The sequence below is a fragment of the Botrytis fragariae genome, assembly GCF_013461495.1.
Source record: "Botrytis fragariae strain BVB16 chromosome Unknown tig00000001, whole genome shotgun sequence".
NCBI classification, from domain to species: Eukaryota; Fungi; Ascomycota; class Leotiomycetes; order Helotiales; family Sclerotiniaceae; genus Botrytis; species Botrytis fragariae.
In genome coordinates, this window is record NW_023500987.1 from 2,766,736 (window position 1) to 2,785,393 (window position 18,658).

The following is an 18,658-nucleotide window of genomic DNA, read 5'->3' on the forward strand; positions in this document are numbered from 1 at the left end:
TTGCCTATGACTAACAAAGAAAAGTTATAAAAAAAGACGTTGTGATAGCTTATCCTGAAACATCTGGAACAGTAGTCTCCTAAAAAGCATCTTCAAAAGGACAATCAATACTGTCATGTCCGTCCCGTTCACATACGCCGCACCATTTATCCATATTAATTACTCCACTTTCCTTTCCTGGTGCAGCTCCTGGTTCCATGAGGTTGGGAATAGTTTTGATAGGCGATGCATCAGGCGATTTCTTGGCTGGCGCTAACGGTGCCGGTTCGTATTCTTCTTGGGATGGTTTGGGAGATAATTTAAGTCCCTCCATGACAACATCCTTTCCTGTTCGTTGCTGTTTAGGAGACTCATCCTTAGAATTGCTGCTGTTACCATTGGGGCCAAACATCGGGCAATGTAGGACATCATGACCTGAAGTTTCGCACAATTCACAGAAATCCTCAGCTGCAGAGGAGTAGCTGTCATTCTCAGGCATTGTCTCCAGATTGTTGCGGTGAGCATCTGAGGTTCCACGTTCTCGCCAGCTTGCAACTGTGCTCTTAGTATCTTGGAGAGAATTTCTATCCTGAGTCACAGTTCCACTGCTCATGGCACTAGTACGATGCGTAGTAGGATTACTAACACTTCCCCTTCGTAGTCCCTCTAACTCGCGCTCCATTTGTTCTTCTTTATTGCCTTTGCTTTCTACTAGAGCACGGAGCTCACTCACTTCCCGTTCTAGCTTCTCCCGGATACGGCGCTCCTCCTCAGAAACTGAAGCGCTTTCTGTACGGCTTCGACTGAGTCCAGGTCGTAGAATGTTTGGTGTTGTGTCCTGGTCCGAGAAATTCCCATCAGGTATGGCATCTCTGCTGAGCGAGTGGATGATGGCTTTCAATCCACGAATTTCATCATCTCTTTGCGCAATCTCTTTGGAATGTGTTCCGCACTTGCGCTCGCAGGAGAGTTTGCGTTACTAAGAGCTTCGGCAGTCTTCTCTCGCTCGCGGCGGAGTTCAGATCGAGTTCTCTCGACCTCTCCACGCAAGAACTCAACTTCACCCCGAGCTTCGGCTTCACCACGTCGTGCATCTTCAAGACCCTCCTCGAGCTCTTGAACGAGCTCTTCTAGCTGTTTCAGTTGTACAGCAACGTGCTTTACATCGTGACTATTCTCGTGCATGGTATCGAGTTCCATTACAAGAGCACGCATGCGCTCATCATACACTCGCTCGGTTTCCGCACCGGCCATTTCGAGCGTGTCTATCGTGCTTCTGAAATCAGCTCGATGCTGATCAAACTCGGCAGTCAGCATGGCGATTTTGTCGTTCTTTTCACGTATTATTGCCCTCAACTGTGTTGCGTCTTTGTCATCCACACTTCCCCGACTATGTCTACCACTTGCGTTCTCATTATTGTTCTCCATCAACGATTGTGCTTCGCTGAGAGTTTTCTCCATGTCTTCTATAATAGAAGCCTGCTCTTTAATTTCCCTATCTCGATCTTCTAACAGACTTCTCAATCGCTCAAATTCGTCGTCAGTAGCTCGGGAGGTTGTACGCGATGCGGATCTTGATGCAGGACGTAATTTGGCGTTAAAGGAAGAGACTGAGCCAACGCTTCCGTTTGTTGCCGTGCGTGCGATCTCTGCAGGAGGTGTCTCTTCATCACTGTAATTCATCGAGTTCATTGGTGCAGGTCTATTCCCCGTTCCAAGTGCGGAAACACTTCGTGGAGGTACTGGTGTTTTCATACCATTTCGGGGGGTATAACCAACTTTCTTACTTGGATCTCTAGAATCCTGTGTTCCTCTAACGCTCTGTCCAAAGTTTGCCTGTGCAGGACTTGCATATCGAGATGGAACTCTTTGTGCAGGTGTATTTAATGATGGGTTAGCATTGGGCGCTCTTCGAACTGGTGACTCTGGTCTTGACGTGGTAGGTGTAGATATGGATGGTCGTGTCTTTTGAACATATGGGTTTACTGCTCTGCCTGGACCAACAGATTGACTGAACTTTGGTAACAAAGGTGTTGGTTGACCATTTAACTCTGATCCTAATCTCCCAGCCCTATTGCCCATCGATGGAGAAGCCGGTGAAAGGGGAAATGACTCATCGTGCGAAGAAGGAATGCTACGTCTTTTCGCCCTGTTAACTGGGAGAAAAATTCCAGCACCGTCGATTGTGGTGTCGAAGTAGTGAATTCTGCATCGAACATCAATCAGTTCATTGTCTGCAGACGTAAATGCTTGAATGCCTCACCCGTCAACATCTCCATTGTTTTTCCCTTTCGAAGCAAACATTTCACTTAATTCTACTCCAGCAAATACACCCTTTTTGCCTTGCACACTGCCAACAAATTTGACAATGCCATACATGTTACCTGGTACATCGACTATATCACCAACCTCTAGTTCCTCGGGCCCACCGCCAGCTCGAGCAGGTGTGTATGGTAGCATGTTGCCTACTGTTGGCATATCCTCATCAAAAACTGTAGAAAGAGGGTATCTCTTGCTTGCATCTGGGATTGTCGCAAGTGAGTTCGAGGTAAGGGAAGCGAGTGAGACTTGTCGAGATGGTTGCGACCTAGGATAATTCAAAGCAAAACCTTGACCGTTATTGGGCAGATATGCAGGAACGGGTGTAGCTCCTGAAGCTTGTAGTAATGCCAAATTATAGGAGGCGTTGAGATTGGGTGTTGATTTGGTACTCAAAATTCCAGTTTTGACGAAAGTCGATTTTTTGGGTGACCTTTTCGGTGTTGAGATTCTTGTGGTAGACATTTGTACCAATCCACCCAAAATACTCCCTATTATTGTTTTCTGTATAACCACCCCTCACAATTCACCAACGTGAGCCAATCAACGTTCTTGATTGTCTGGTAAAAGCCCCTATACAATTAACTTTTACTTTGTCTCTCAAAATAAAGCCGAGTGAATATTCAATTCGAATTTGCACAACGAAAGGTTGGGATAATTATTATAAGATGATTTGTCGTTCTTTTCATTGATTGATGTCCACGGTCGTTACTAAGAATTGCAAGGTAATGCTAGATAGAACAAGAGGAAGAAAGGATTATGAATGAACTTGTGGGGGAGAAGAGGTGAGGGATATGGCAGGCACGTAGAAGTTATCTCCTTCACCTATAGCTAGTAGAAGAAGACTGGGAAACGGCAGGAGAACGAGGAACGCAAGTGCAAATGCAAATGCAGTCTGCAGGAGAGATCAACGCCGGTACATATGTTTGTTTATAGGCATATTGATCCGACCCCTGTAGCAGAAGGAAGCATCACGGTGAACTTGAGAGTGGAAGAAGATCAAAGTCAACATTCAATACGGCAACATAGCCAATGGCATCAGTGGGCATGAGTGTAATCAAATTGTGGTTCCTCATTCCTTGTTCTGCAAGATCATTCTACCGTTTCCTATGGAAGCATAGTCCGGGCCCCCATCACGAAGCTTCTGCAGGTGTATATTACATACCTATCCGATCTAATCCACTATTCCTATTCTGCTGGAAAGGACATGAAGCAGTTGTCCTCATCATCGTTAATTAGATGGCCCAGCGAAACGCCTCATGGTCCTTCTTTTTAAGCTTCAGATGATTGTCTATATTGGGCGATTCTATATTACCCCCATTCAAACGATGTCCTGTAGTATCTTTCAGTGATCAATGCTTTTGCTAATATGTCTCTCATGAACTGATAAATCTGATTGAATCTACCAGTGGTTCGAGGTATCTCTGCCTATCGGAATGTGTGGGGATCTTAATATAGATACGAGTATTGTATCTCAGGGTACCACCTAAATATTGAAATCAACCTTCACAGGAAGTACACATCGTACTGTTTAGACACCTAGCAATGAGTGGATAAAGCACATGCAAGCTTCAAGGGCTCAGTATTCTATTACCTACGACTTCATCGATGTAGGAATTCACAGTTCTGGAGAATCTTCCATTTGGTTGCTTGTCCAACATTGTTTTGATGTCAGAATGGCCCCTGGTCCTTGCAATTGATGCAGGTACAGACATGTACAGACAGGTACGGGTAAGCATCATAATAGTCCGTCATCTGAGCGCTGAGCTCTGAACTGATATTTTGTATCATGTAAAGTGCATTAGGAATCTAGGACATCACTCAGTTTGGAAGAAATTATTGCCATTAAATAGAACTTGGATTTTCTTGTAACTTAAAGGCTTTAAGTTAAAGCTAACACATCCTCTGTCTGATACCCTTTAACTTCAATGTCAAGATATCCGATAGCTTCACCCTTGCTAACCTTAATCTAGGCAGGCAATTGTAGGAGCTCGAAATTTCAGCCCCTAAAGCTATGGGTGTCGTAATGTCATAGTCCTGTCGCTCTGTCGCTCATGCTATATAGACACATGAAAACTGATATTTTCTATAGCCATCATCCAGATCAGTGAGTTACTTATATAGAAACCACAAGAGCAAGGCGATATTATGTATTATTGTTCCAATGTAGAACGTACCTCAGAGAATGACTACTTGGGTATGTAGGTTGCCGAAGCAAACCTTTTGACTTTGCCTGAAGTCGTTCGATTTTCTTCTTGCATGAAGATTTTTATTTCATTCCATAGACCCCCTAGGTCTTTGTTGATTTTCATAAATGTCGCCTCTTTCGAAGGGCCTTGTGCCATCGTTCAGAACCATGGCCTCCCTATGGCGTCTTCTGAGATAATCTTCTGCCGTAGTCTGATCCCTTGGCCTTCTCTCGGCATAATTGCTATCGAAATCCTCCATGTCTTGATCCTCAATCTCATCCATCGCAAGGTGCCTTGCAGCTGAATCAGGACTTGCGGGTAGAAGTTTCGCTCCCTCTAACATTTTCCTGCCCCTTTCGTCATGAAACAGTGGCACAATCACTCGATTCAAGCTCTTCTCTTTGTTGAGTGAGTCCATAAAATTAATTGAACGTTCCTCTGTGGTTACACCCCAAGGCTCTTTCACCAACCAACGTTCTATAAACCCAGCGTTTAGAAGTTCCTGAACACCGTATTTGTAAATCAATTCGTATATAATCATGAGGCAGCTTTTTTCCGCTGTGTCGCGAAGGGGCCAGTTATCCCAATCTGGGTCGTATTCATGGTGTACGTAATCCTCAACAGAATATTCCAAGCTTGTGACCAATGCTTCATATGTTTCGGGCTTGTGTATGCGTTTGACAGTCGCTAGAACAGGATAAGTTTGATGAAATAGAAAAGTAAGCGGGGGATTGAGAGTAGAAATACACACAATTGTTCACAATCAAGATAAATGCTCGAACTGCTATCGCTCGTTTGCCGTATTCTGGTTGACTAATTTCATGAAGTAGGCTGTTAATGGCGTATTCATTGTGCAGAGCACGTTCGCAGACAATGATCGACGCAGTCTCTTGAATTCCGTAGTTTGGATTCTTGATCAACTTCTCCAATGTACTGAGGTTTAAAGAATCTTCAGTCTTCTGGTCGATGAAATGCGATTTGCTCTCGGGAGGTGGAATTGTGGCAGCTTCCCGAAAATGAACAAGGCGATGACGCACAAAGGCCAAAACAGCACAAGTTGTAATTCCCAGCCCTAAGAATAACAATCGCTCCTGTCCTACCGGCGATAGCATCGCCATGTTTGATGAAACTACATTCAGCGATGAAAGTGGTTATGAAGGGAATTATGGTTTGATTTGTTCAGAATCGTAAGCCACAAGGCTGACGAACGAAGGGTAATTCTTGTGGGGCAGTCGCGTGTAGTACCGGTACTGTGGTATCGGATCATCCATCCTCTGCGGGGTTTAAACGTTAGGGTTGCGCGTTCAGAAGCTTCTGAAGTTTACGTATTACTGCGAAAAATATGACACTTATGAGATCAAAGAAGCATTCATCATGTCTGATCTGATAGTCCTTCTTCCATATTCAATTTTTTATATATATTTCAACCAGTCCATTTAACCCAAATAGGTACACAAACCCATCATTCATCAACCCAAGGTTATAGGATTTGACAGCCAAATGCACAAACACTTTCTTTCCTAGGGGAATATAATTCAGTCGATGATGAAAGAACTGTTGAAGATATAGGTTTCTAGCTGGCTGCACTCGCGATCTGTTTAAGCGATCAAAAGTCGGGATCAACATAAACATACGCATTCGCCAATTGCGACAAAGAATTGTAATCATGAAGGGGATCTTACATCGGAGCCCAGAGTCGACCAGAAAGATCAACACTCAGTTTGGTGAGCTGATACACGAACTAGCTTTTCCACCGATAGTTTATTGACGAATCGAAAGATGGTGACGCATCATATCCGATTTCGTCTCGAAATGATTGTAAAGGATCATGAGATGAGAAGCGGAGAAATACGGGAGGGTTGTTCGCGTTAGAGGGATTCACATACTCAAGATTGTACATTGTCTAATCAATAAATGATTTACTCTTGTTGGAGAACCTGAGTGTCATATTCCAAGAAGTGTTGCAATGATGCGGATCACAGCAAATATTTGTAAGTCTTTAGATATTCAAAGAAGTGTGGTTCTGTGAGAGCACTGCGATTGTCCAAGCGGGTATAAGATTTCAAATGACATCCAGCCCAAGGTTTTTTATCGCCAGTATTTTGAGAATATCAAGACGCTATACACATGTTTAGTATATGGAACAAGTGGCTATTAGAAGTATACCTAGTCATCCCACGTCTATTGTTATCCTGATAGAGCTCACGAGTTTTCCGGCATCTCCGCTACTCCATGGTGACCCGCACTCATCTCATACGTTCTACGATCTTCCAACTCCTCTCGTCTGCTCAAATCTTCGATCCCATTCTTCTTCATCACTCCTCCGTAAGCGTTCCCTTTGTGAAATGCATTCGACTCCTGATTCGTCAAACTTTCATTATTTCTAATCGTTTCTCGTTTCGGCATGTTCTTCTTCTTCTTGGCTTTCATTATAAAGAACACCCCCACCGCAATCATGATCGATATTGCTACCGCAACACCCACGACTACCCCCGCAAATGCTCCACGGCTTAATCTTTTACCACTATCTTTGTTGGCATCGGAAGTTGTGTTCTCTGGTGCAGTTCCTACTGTGGTTGCTGTGGCCGTTGTACCGACACTTGGAGTATTTGTCGTCACTGATCCTAGTCCCAGGTTTTCTAAGACCTTCTCGTCACACTGTAAGATATGAGGGTCAGTATTGCGCCTTGAGGACATTTTCTGGAGGAAACGAGGAAAACGAAGTGCCAATAATGTAGCAAAAGGGGCATGTGCAGTGCAAGACAGAGGTAAAGTTTGAGGTCAGGGAACAGAAGTATGCAATTAAAGCAAAGTGATTGGTGGATCGGGTAGACTCACCTCTCCTCCAGACTTTGCGCCGCAAGAGATTGTTCGTTCTGGAGCAGTTGTCGAGTTCACATTGTCATTCGCGGTAACCACATCATCAGGCAAAGAACCGGTCATGTTTGTAAGAGTAAATCGGTCCGAGTAGGCTGTGATCCAAATAGATTCATTTGATGTCAGATAGGAGCGGTACCCGAAAAAGCTATTCTGTATTGGTAGGTGTTCTAAAGGGGTGTAACAGGTATCTTACTATTTGTCTTCCAGGTTCGGACCTGAGCTGTTTCTGATATTCACCGGAGGGGACTGAGTCGTTGGATTGCTCATTTGGTATCCAGATAATTTGAATATATAAAGCTCAAACTGTAAATATATGTATTCAGCATCGCTTCGTCAATCTGCTTCATCGATCCGGATTTAAACTTTCTCTTTCTCTTCCTTGCGATATATAAACCGTATGAATGCATCCAAGCGAAAACAAACTTACTGGAGCAGTATCATTTCCAGTGAAAAGAACAACCTCCCAACTCGCATCATCAAATTGTCCCAGCGTAGGCACTATCCCGCTATCACCCGCACGAATTTTATACGGTCCTGGGTCAACAACTTCTCCCATGGAAGGAGATTTGAAAAGTATCTCGGCTCGACATACTGCTATTATCATCAACTGTAGCATAAGCCCCTGAAATGAAAACATGATCGTGTCTTCGGCCAACAATCAATAAAAAGCATACGGGAAAGAAGCGCAGTGAAATAAAGAGAAAATGAAGACGAAGAGAGAATTGCGGATAGCAAATAGCACGCGGAATAGCCAACAAGCACGGTTATATAAATAGCAAACACCATATAATCATAAGTAGCATTAATATGTAAGAAATCGTAATTGTAATTCTTGGGTGCCTAGGATAAATGGGGATCTCATCCAATTCTAGTCCTTTAATCGGTTTTTATGATTAAATCGCTACCAAGGGAAGTGATCCTGGAGACACTTGGCCCCCAGATGAGAGTATGAGATTCGTTGACGCGCAGCAGCACCAAAGAGAATGGGTTACACGGCATCGAAAGGAATGACTTAACTTGGTATGGATATGCAAACCTCAATGCAATTCCTTCAATTGAATTGCAGTACGAAAACACAAATGAAATAAAGAGATGTGAAAAGGCTAGAGCTGGACTGTATGCATACTTTTTCTAAAGAGAAAGATCATCCACGACTTTGAATAGGTCACTGAAGTATATTTGATGATTGATATTGACTGGTGGAAAATTGGTCTAATTGACTCCAACATGATCAAGTGGAGAGGTTCTGATTAACCTAGGTACGGCGCTCCAACAACAGATCCGTTGCCAAGGCTTTGGACCAAAATATCGGCAAGTCAATCTGTGGCGGAGATATAAGTATTCCACTGCCTCGACTACCTGGTACTTAGCTGAGTTTAGAAAGGTAATCATGACATCTCTGATGAAGGATGAAATTGACTGTTGGGCTGTTGATGGAAGAACGTTAAAGTTAAATCCGACTAAATTGATTTCAAGGCTAGTGTCGGATATCATTTGCGGGGTTTCTGTTGAACTTACCTCGCATATCACGTGCATGTAAATATGAAGCTCCATTGCGGTGTGAGAGCGGCCAAATCCAACACTTTGTTTTCTAATTCTCAATCATCATCACTTGTCCGATTGGAAAGTTGAGCTATCAAACTATCGAACAATCAGACATTTCATTCTCATCTGAAGCAGAATCAAGTTGAACAATCAAACCATGACTATCCGGGTTAATTCCTCCACTTTCACCCCCGAGGTGTTGATTTCTGCACCTCGGAGATCAGCAGCAACACCAAACGCAGATGGTAAACTGGCATTGTATACTGTCTCGACATATTCTTTTCAATCTCATTCAAAGTCTACCAAAATCAATGTGTTGAATATAGGTACTGGGGAAAGTTCAACCCTGAGCGATAATGCGAATGATAGTGAGCCAGTGTGGCTGGGATGGAAGAACGAGGTAATATGGTTGAGAGCTGGAGAGAAGGGAGTGTCACATTTGGTATTGGCCGATGCAGATGATTCACAAAAAAAGTAAATATGACTCAATATAGGTATCATTCATAAACGAACTTTGATTGACAGCTTGTAGGCCCAAAATTATCACGACTTTCGACGGTGGCATCTCAAACGTGAAACTTACAGCTCTTACTTCGGATGTTGTAGCTATAGCTGTTTCTGGTATGTACTATAGTTACTTGTCCTTTTTTCTTCTTCGAACTTTTCGAATGAGTTCGAAGTTCAAACTCCACGTGAATGGTAATTCAGTACGAATCTCCGATTATGTTGGTCACATCGTCAGATACCGTCCACTTTTCAATATACTCTCGCTTCTAGTATAACTAATTCTCACCTCTCTCAGGTTTGGCAACTCCATCCGGCAATTTATATAATGCTGAAACAGCTAAAAAGCCTCTGTCGACGGCCAAAACATACTCAAAGCTGTTTGTGAGAGAATGGGATGCATGGGTTACGGAAAACAAGAATGCGATCTGGTATGCAACGATTACAAAAAGCAAGGAATCTGGAGATGTTAAAGTCTCTGGATTGGTGAATGCTTTGACGGGTCATAAAATATCTCTTGAGTCTCCAGTACCACCATTTGGAGGAACAGGAGATTTCGATATTAGTAAAAACGGCATAGTCTTCGTTGCCAAAGATCCCAAGATTGACCCAGCCAACTATACGAAGACTGATCTATATTACATTCCTCTGAAGACATTCACAGAGTCAGAGGCTCCAACGCCCCTGTTGGTCGAGACTGGTAACCTGAAAGGCTATAGTCAAGGTCCCGTGTGGTCGCCGGATGCTAAGTCTGTGATTTTCACAAGAATGAAGAGTATGTAATATGTTTTCATCTCTTTAAGCGAGCAATGTTCTAACATAAACCAGGTATTCAGTACGAAAGTGATAAGACAAGGCTTTTGTTGGTGCCTGACATTACTGACCTCACCAATGTCCAAGAATTCTTCGAAACAGAGGATGGAAAGGGTGGATGGGACTTGAAACCCGAGAGTGTCACGTTCAGCAACGACGGAACCCAGATCTACGTAACAGCGGAAGAAGACGGCCGAGTAAAGCTGTTCAAGCTACCAGCTTCTCCACGCCATGCTACTAAATTACCCGAAGCTCTAACTAACAGCGGAACTATCACGGAAAAGCATGTTCTCCCAAGCGGTGAAATATTTCTCAGTGGGAGTTCCTTAATTGACAACAGCGTCTATTCAATTATCGACCCTTCCAAACCCTCAGAAAGAATCACAGTTTCATCCAGTTCAGATGATGGAAAAGCTTTCGGACTTTCACAGAAGCAGGTTGATGAGTTCTGGTATACAGGAGCTGGAGATTACAAAGTCCACGCTTGGGTATTCCGACCATCGAACTTCGATAAAAACAAGAAGTATCCTCTTGCGTATCTTATTCATGGCGGAGTAAGTGACTCAATACTTGACAATAAATTTTGCAATGTACTAATTATAGATTTAGCCGCAAGGTGCGTGGAACGAAGGATGGAGCACGCGTTGGAACCCCGCGGTCTTTGCCGAACAAGGCTATGTTGTAGTGACCCCGAATCCGACAGGAAGCACTGGCTATGGTATGGCGTTGCAAGATGGCATTAAAGGTCAATGGGGTGGACGTCCATACATAGACCTTGTGAAGGGATTTGAGTATATCGAAGAGAACCTGTAAGCTTTCAGAATATTCTCTGATCTTCCATATCTACCGGTCAATATTAACACAATCTAGATCTTACGTCGATACCAACCGTGCTGTAGCCTGTGGCGCCAGTTACGGTGGATACATGGTAAATTGGATCCAAGGTCACGATTTGGGCCGAAAATTCAAAGCTCTCGTGACCCATGACGGTGTCTTCTCGACTCTAAACCAATACACATCCGACGAACTATTCTTCCCCCATCACGATTTCGAAGGTACAATCTGGGACAACCCTGAAGGATACGCGAAATGGAATCCCGCCAGCCACGTCGCTAATTGGGCAACCCCTCATCTAATCATCCACAACGATTTAGACTATCGATTGCCCATTTCAGAGGGACTTGCTCCATTCAACGTGTTGCAAACCCGTGGAGTAGAAAGTAGATTCTTGACATTTCCGGATGAAAATCATGTAAGTTTTTTTCTCCCCCTGAGATGCTCGGTTGTTGTAGTATAACGCTAATGTTGTGTGATCTTAGTGGGTATTGAAACCTGAAAATTCAAGAGTCTGGCATAAGGAGGTTTTCGACTGGATTAACAAATACAGTGGCATTACCAAGGAGAATGAAGAGTTGCGAAAGAGTATTGAGAAATTGAGTGTAAATTAGTTTTCAGGTCAGGTGGGGTCGTGAATATATGGAAGCAATGAAGGCAAGATTGATTTTCGAAAGGGATGGAGGGATGATTGGCACATGAATATAATGAATAGCAAGGCATGGACACAAGGAACAAAGTATAACTTTACGAAGAGCAAGCAATATGGAAAATGGATCTTATTCTTTTAACCTTCGGGATGGTATCTATATCATTTATGCATGATTTTCTTTCAGGTCCACAGATCCAACATGTACACCACTAACCAATCCACACATTACGTGGCGACACTACCGCATATGGCGCCGCATCGCCATTAATTTACATCCTTTCAGAAACACATCTATTTCTTTCCCTTTTTCCTCCATTCCTTCTCCCGTTCATAAGCCTTCGACTCCTTTCCTTCCTCGCCCTGGATCTCCGCAATAAGTCTCTTCATCTTCTTCTCATGCGCCGCATCCTTCTCCTTCTTCTGCCTCAAGCTCTCTCTCGCGATGAAGTTGCTATCCTTGCGCAATTCACGCATAGCACCCTTCCTCTCCTTCTTATGCTCAGCCTTTAACTTAGCAGTTTCAGCGCGCTCACGATCTGGATCATAGTGCTTATCTGGATTGTAGGAGTCTTCGAATTTGGGTATGGAGGTTTTGATGGCGAGGGGCTTGTGGTGGTGGAGTTCGAGAGGGCGACGGGCAAGGTGCGCTAGTTGTAACATAGTTTGGAATTTGGCAATGGATTTGCGGATGAGGGTCTAGACGGCTGGTTAGTATTTAAATGTACGAATATTGGCTGTATGACTTACTTGAGTATTTTCTGGAAGCTTTGACCTGCAAGATTTGCTTCCCAAATGTTTAAGGATCGTCAAAGCTGGTTCAAAGACTTCAGTGAAGGCTGATTTTTCAGTCCATAAATCAGCACTTGCGTTCAAGATTTTGATGTTTGCCTCTAACAGAGCGACCTTTAAGGACTCTTCGTCGTCGGCCGAAAGCTCCTGTGGGATACAGTCATGGAATTCAATTTGTCTGTCTGATGCTGAGGCCTTTTCTATCCTCACAGAGCTCTTTGGCTCATGATATGGAAAGCTCCCTGGGATCTTAGCCAACTTGGTAGGTGCCAAAGCACATAAAGTATTCTCGATGAAGCCGGCTACCTCTGGAACGTATCTCTTCGATAATCGTTGATATTGCAAGCACAAAGTGCAAAGATATGCCCCCGTGGCATAATTGGATAGATCCTGAGGAATCTTTTGACCAAGATAGCGTCCCATGGTCAAGATTGCAGGAGTGACTACTTGATGGAAATGATCTGAGGTTGGGAATATCGTTCCAATCGCCGTGAGAACTACAAGATCACCAGCCTTCAAAGCCAAAGCTCGTGATTGATTGATCTCGTCGAGATGTCGTCTGAAGGCGTTGGCAATCTCAAGAGGGAAAGTTTTGGCGAGAGAATGAATGTGGCGGATAATATTCTCTAGTACGGAGAAAGGAGGTCGCTGAGCTTGGTTTGCGAGGTACGAGATATGAGAGACGAGAGAGACAGAGAAGCTTCCTAGCTTTACTTTGTTTTCCGAGTTGAGTTTAGGGTGGTACAGAGCTCTGATACGCTGTACAACCGTTGGCAGATCTAATAGGGCGATGCCTTTGGTAATCTCGAGAAGTTCTTCGTGCGATTGTGGACACGGAAAGGTATAAGCAAGGTCACCATTAACACCATTTTTGGCAGGCAGCTCTACCTCGGGAAGAGGGGCGTTTGCACCAGTCAAGAATTCCGGTCTTTTGGCCTCCTCTTCAGTAAGCAGACCTTCAAGAAACTCGTCATCTTCGTTATTAGATTCTTCGTCCTCTCCATCAGATTCGCCCTCCGACTCGTCAATGTCTGAGCCACTTGCTACGAGATCGTCATCTATAACGAAATCGTCCTCATCATCGGCACCTAATTCCGCAGCACTAGGTCGTGTTTTGATACCTTCTCCCAGTCCATAATCTTCTTCCTCTTCCTCTTCCTCTTCGTCATCTGCCCTTCGTGCGCGGTTATCTTCTTCGTCGTCACTTTCTTCTGCCACACCCTCCATACGACGCAATCTCTTCTCTTCTAATTCTCGCAATCTTCTTGATTCCTTCTCCATCTTCTCGTCCTCGGTTTTCGATCTTTCGGTAGGTTGGGATCGTTTGTCTTGCGCCATCTGCCTCATTCGAATATCATATTCCTTTTCCAGCTTCGCTCTGTCGCCGCCGTTCATCAATGCTATCCGCTCCGGATTCATGCCAGAGATATCCTCTGGTGCCGCAGCTGGTGCTGGTAGCGGTTTGTGAGCCATGCCGCGAAGAAGTTCATGAATGCTCGACATATCCTTGTCCAATTCTTCTCGCAAGTCCTCATCATCATCCTTGGCTGCTTGACGCTCATATTTGTGCATTTTAGATTTAGCGATAAGTTCCTTCATAACCTCCTGCTTCGATTTTTTTCGTTCTGGCAAAGCTGTTCCCTCTTCATCCTCATCTGACCCTTCGGAATTTGAGCCTCGACGGCGCTTTCGTGCTTGTCGCTCCTCGTCGGACTCGTGGTCCTCAGCGTCCGACAACTCCAATCCCTCCTCATCGAAATCATCACGGATTGCAGGACCATCTAAAGAAAGCGATTGTCCCATATGCGTAAGCTCACCAGAGAATTCGTCGTCTTCAAGATCGAATGCCGAGCTATTCTTGTGGCCCCTCTGCTTCTCCTGCGTAAAACGTTCGAGCATTTTATCTTCGGGAGCCATTGAGGGGTCATTTTCTCCGAAACGCTTATCTATTATACCTCCTACTCGGTTTCTACTTTGCATTTCAACAAGTAAAGTTTTACGGCGCTGGTAGAACATTAGCAGATGTCAAACATCCTTTCGTACGAACTTACATTCTCTTCCGCAAGACCCCTCGCAACACCTGGTTTCTTGATACCCTTTGAAATCCTTCCGCCAAGTGTTTTGTTACTTGTAACTTCGAATTTGGGTGCTTTAGCCTGCTTGATTTCGAACGGGTTGAATTGGTCTCGAATTCCATTGAGCGCGACACTTCTCTTGATTTTCTTCTCCTTATTTGCGCCATTCTGTGCATTTTGTTTCTTTTGCTTCTTCGATTGCTGAGGACCAACAATTCCTTGCTCTCGGAGAGAGGCTTTCAGCCTCTTGAGCTGGGATGGCGGCATCTTGATGGGATGGCAGTGAAAGTCAAGAGCTCGTGGTAAGTATTATTTCACTACTCGAACTTTTTTTCGACATGACTTTTTTTTATCGCTTATCGTCAATTGCCTGTGGCTAGTGTTCTGAGATCGATGTGGCTTTAACGGCTAAACTATTGATCCGACTCGGCTCTTATTTATCAACGTCTGACAAAGCTGAGGTTTATTGACACTGAAATAGCCATACTGATGGAAAACAAACAGAAAACCATGGAGTGGTGTTACAACTCTATATGTAACATTTCTGGGTCTAATGGCTGCTGTTTGTATTTTGATCTCTTACGATTATCTAGTCGAAATATCCTAACTTCAACCCGGAATCCGACCTATGACTTCTCTATACAAAATGGCTGTGAAGCCAGATACACCGATGGACCTAATGAACCGTAATTCTATTGGGATATTCAAAAGCATTCGATTGCTGGGTTTCACAAAAAGTATTGAACGATGCCTAATTGTCAAACTCGAACCAAAGCATCAAGGACCAATAGAGATGCTCATGTACTATCCATGTCATTCGTTGAGCAGAATATTACTACAAGTTCGAATTGCTTTCTAGATCGAGAATTTTACCGAATCAAAAGCAAGTGATGTGCAAGGTGACCTTAGCAGTAGCATATTGTGATGAGAGGAGGCAGAAGTTCTTTGATCATGCACGAGATGCATGAAGAATTCTCAGGCGTCTAATGTGAACCAGTGACCCACCCGCGTTGTATCCACTACTGCGTCTATTTTGAAAAGATGCTCATGTTTCGGTAATCATTCAATAGATTGAGACCCAAGAGTTAAGATGCACTGTTTGTTCTGATTTGAAATCCATTGCTAAGTGATTGGTTTATGCCTAGATGGGCATACTAATAATCTAATATACAAGAAAGTGATAGTAACATAATACACATAAACAAAAAATCCTTCATAAATCATAGTCTGTCTACATCCCATAACCCATGCCCCGAAGTGTATGTGTGTATACACAATGCTGGATATCTAAACATTGGGTATATAGATGAAAATGGAGAGGCTCTGCCGTCCCAGCTGTCGTTAGACAGAACGAATCGAATAGAAATGCTAAAAGAGCGTAAAGAAAATAAAACCATCCCCTGCCATGAGACCAAGCCATCTAGTTTCATCCCATCTATCTTAATCCTTATAAGAAAATCGTTATAATGTGCTTTAAAAACGTGATTGTAGGAAATGTAAAAGGTCCGTGTTTTCAGTCGTGAGCCACTTAAGGCGTTGATGGCTTTGAAAGCACGTTGAAATCGAAGATATCACCACTCATCAACACCTGCAACTAGAACCCTAGAAACCTCCTACCCAAACATTGAAATTTGTAAGACCGCCGACCACCGAACTCTCCGCCGTAATCTCAGTTCCGCTCTCAGATTTGACCGTCTGCGAATTTCGGACAATAGAGAAGGTCACATTACCAGTCTGTCCTGAAAATCCATGGCTCCAACTGTTCAAGCCAGCTTTTCCAGAGTAACTCGTCACTGATGATTCGCCAATCTGCACGTGCACATCGGCAGCTGATTGCAATAATGCTGTGAAAAATACTTTGTCTTCACAGAGAGTGTTGGGACTGTATTCTATCTGTCCTTGATTCGGATTATTGCCAAGAACACCTCCTGTTAAACCAGCAGCGGCGGGAGATGTGCGGTACCAGTATTGCATAGAGTCGGTAGTGGCATTAGATTTGATGCCTTTATACTGAGATATGTAGTATGGCAAGAGGGTGAGAAGGTTAGAATGCGGCATATTTTTGACGTATTTGAGGGAGTTTGCTGGCACCTCCTCGTCATGTAACAGGGGCGCTATGTATGACGACTCTCCCCAATCGTTCCATGTTACAATTCTGTGGAATGAGTCAGTTTTAATGTTTAGGGGGCACTTAAGAGTAGAAAGCCCAGAGGGGCGGACGAGAATACGTACTCGACGAATTGAGGCTGAACTTCGAGAACTTGTTGCCAGCGTTCAGACCAAAGATTGTCACCTCTCCACATCCATGCAATTGGGTTTGCGTCGCTGTGGAAGAACCAAGGGGAGACACCCATCATGTAAGCCTTGCTACCCAAAGTATTTTTCCAAGCAAGGTCGTTTACAGTCGTCATGTTTACTGGTCCAGCTGGCCACATGTCCCAACTAAAACCACCCTGAACATTGTTGAGTTGTGCGCTGAACCCATCAGGGCCCAAGCTCGTGTAATCAGGGACGAAGTAGATAGAGCCAGCAGTACTTTGAACAGCGCTCCGGATGGGGCCACTGGGAGTCCAATCTCCGGCGTTGTTCACTCCCTCAAAAGTGGATACAAAGATTTGTCCGTTGTACTTGAAGTATGCAGAACTGACCCCATATTTGTTGAGATATGATGCAACCGAGGACGAGCCTGTAGCCGGCCAGGGTCCGCTTCCACCAAGATAGTCGAAAGAGAAGAATAGTTTGAAACTACTGCCGAGATTTGTAGCAGCACTGAAGGCATTTTCAACCTGTGTTGGGATGTTTGAGTCACCAGTGGCAATGTTGAGTGTAAAGGCATCGATGCCTGCAGCCTGAGCAGTTTTTATATCGGTTGCCCAGTCGTCGGTAGTATGGTGAGCAGTATTGCCCATCACAACGTGTGCAAATACATACTTCTGGGCTGAAACCACAGAGGCAGTCAGCGTTGATGCCAAAAGAAGGAGTGAGAATCGCATGATGAAAAGATCAAATCGACTGAGAGATTGAAATCGACTGAGAAATTGGAATCGATTGAGAGATTGAAATCGACGGGGAGTATCAAATCGGAAAGAAAACCAGTTCAACCGAAAGAGAAATGAAAAATAAAGGAGTGTGGTAATTCTGAATACAGAAAATCTACGTTGAAGGAATGATAAGTAGAGGTTTACATACAGCAGAGCACCAGGCTACAACTATATATTGAACTTTGTATAAAAGGAAGAGAGAAGTTGAGAAACTATTCTTTTCGACGCAGCTGGCAGCCATCGCATCCTATTTCACTTAATTCAGTGCGGGTACTACTTTGTACTCCTTTGTAGGACCTGCAGGATTTACGCCAGGGGTACCTTAAAATTGTTTGATTGTTAGAAATCATGACATGGGATATGAAAAGTTGAAACAAGGCGGCGACCTATGAAATCCTTCAAGCCAACTGATCTCCCCGCGGCTGTTTGTTCGCTCAGGGGTAATTGTATGATCTTGGCCTCTGATTGGGTTTCGGTCCTTCTGCAGGTCCATGCCAATCGTCCCGCGTTTCCAAACAAGGAAAAAAGTTTGCTATCAGATCGCGGCTAGAGGCGTCTGATCTTTGGCTACTGTGGAGTCCAATGTGATAAGCTTGACAAGCGTTTGAAAAATGTACGGATGAACGATAATTTGATCTGCAACGGCAAAAAAGGGAGAAGTTCAGATGAACAAACGGTAGAGTATGAGTAACACAAAATGGAACGAAACACAACATCGTGTGTGTACTCTCCGATATCTTATCCCGTGCCAATCTAGGTACTGGGTATACGATACAGTTATGTCACTTACCAGGTTGTACTAGTCTTTCATCGGATTTGGCTTCCTGTTCACTGCCACCATCATCCCTTCGACTTGAGTAATTTGTCATAAAGAGTTGACGGAAACAATTTCTTGATGATGGCGCCATTCTGCTTATTTGTTTATTCGCGGTCAGGGTCAGGGTCTATCTTTGTTTGAATGTACGAGTAATAAGCTTGGGAAAAGAAAATCTTAAAATACCTACTTGTTGGTCTCTACCAGCGAGTCCTGGTCTGACC

The 18,658-nt window shown here is 44.0% G+C and overlaps 7 protein-coding genes across 7 annotated transcripts; 1 reads left to right on the forward strand and 6 right to left on the reverse strand.

Moving 5' to 3' along the window:
* Nucleotides 1-79: 79 nt before the first annotated feature.
* On the reverse strand, nt 80-2,763 carry Bfra_000848 (putative cap-gly domain-containing protein; the record flags this gene model as incomplete). Its single annotated transcript, XM_037331292.1, has 3 exons — nt 80-912; nt 960-2,185; nt 2,243-2,763. The coding sequence occupies 3 exons, from the start codon at nt 2,761-2,763 to the stop codon at nt 80-82; spliced, it is 2,580 nt and encodes an 859-aa protein (XP_037197625.1).
* Nucleotides 2,764-3,609: 846 nt separating this feature from the next.
* Bfra_000849 (uncharacterized protein) lies at nt 3,610-4,037 on the reverse strand (the record flags this gene model as incomplete). Its single annotated transcript, XM_037331293.1, has 3 exons — nt 3,610-3,681; nt 3,705-3,784; nt 3,893-4,037. 3 exons carry the CDS (start codon nt 4,035-4,037, stop codon nt 3,610-3,612), a joined length of 297 nt encoding a protein of 98 aa, XP_037197626.1.
* Nucleotides 4,038-4,572: 535 nt separating this feature from the next.
* Bfra_000850 (putative cytoskeleton-associated protein) lies at nt 4,573-5,605 on the reverse strand (the record flags this gene model as incomplete). The annotated part of the gene is made up of 2 exons (XM_037331294.1): nt 4,573-5,174; nt 5,239-5,605. The coding sequence occupies 2 exons, from the start codon at nt 5,603-5,605 to the stop codon at nt 4,573-4,575; spliced, it is 969 nt and encodes a 322-aa protein (XP_037197627.1).
* A 1,084-nt stretch (nt 5,606-6,689) lies between these two features.
* On the reverse strand, nt 6,690-8,004 carry Bfra_000851 (uncharacterized protein; the record flags this gene model as incomplete). The annotated part of the gene is made up of 4 exons (XM_037331295.1): nt 6,690-7,145; nt 7,326-7,512; nt 7,561-7,670; nt 7,795-8,004. The coding sequence occupies 4 exons, from the start codon at nt 8,002-8,004 to the stop codon at nt 6,690-6,692; spliced, it is 963 nt and encodes a 320-aa protein (XP_037197628.1).
* A 1,065-nt stretch (nt 8,005-9,069) lies between these two features.
* Nucleotides 9,070-11,677, forward strand: Bfra_000852 (putative prolyl oligopeptidase protein; the record flags this gene model as incomplete). The annotated part of the gene is made up of 7 exons (XM_037331296.1): nt 9,070-9,386; nt 9,445-9,533; nt 9,715-10,191; nt 10,245-10,783; nt 10,839-11,038; nt 11,100-11,481; nt 11,549-11,677. The coding sequence occupies 7 exons, from the start codon at nt 9,070-9,072 to the stop codon at nt 11,675-11,677; spliced, it is 2,133 nt and encodes a 710-aa protein (XP_037197629.1).
* A 329-nt stretch (nt 11,678-12,006) lies between these two features.
* Nucleotides 12,007-14,846, reverse strand: Bfra_000853 (putative nop14-like family protein; the record flags this gene model as incomplete). Its single annotated transcript, XM_037331297.1, has 3 exons — nt 12,007-12,411; nt 12,463-14,508; nt 14,556-14,846. 3 exons carry the CDS (start codon nt 14,844-14,846, stop codon nt 12,007-12,009), a joined length of 2,742 nt encoding a protein of 913 aa, XP_037197630.1.
* A 1,335-nt stretch (nt 14,847-16,181) lies between these two features.
* On the reverse strand, nt 16,182-18,528 carry Bfra_000854 (putative glucan endo alpha-glucosidase agn1 protein; the record flags this gene model as incomplete). The annotated part of the gene is made up of 3 exons (XM_037331298.1): nt 16,182-16,734; nt 16,812-17,591; nt 18,407-18,528. 3 exons carry the CDS (start codon nt 18,526-18,528, stop codon nt 16,182-16,184), a joined length of 1,455 nt encoding a protein of 484 aa, XP_037197631.1.
* Between the last annotated feature and the right edge of the window lie 130 nt (nt 18,529-18,658).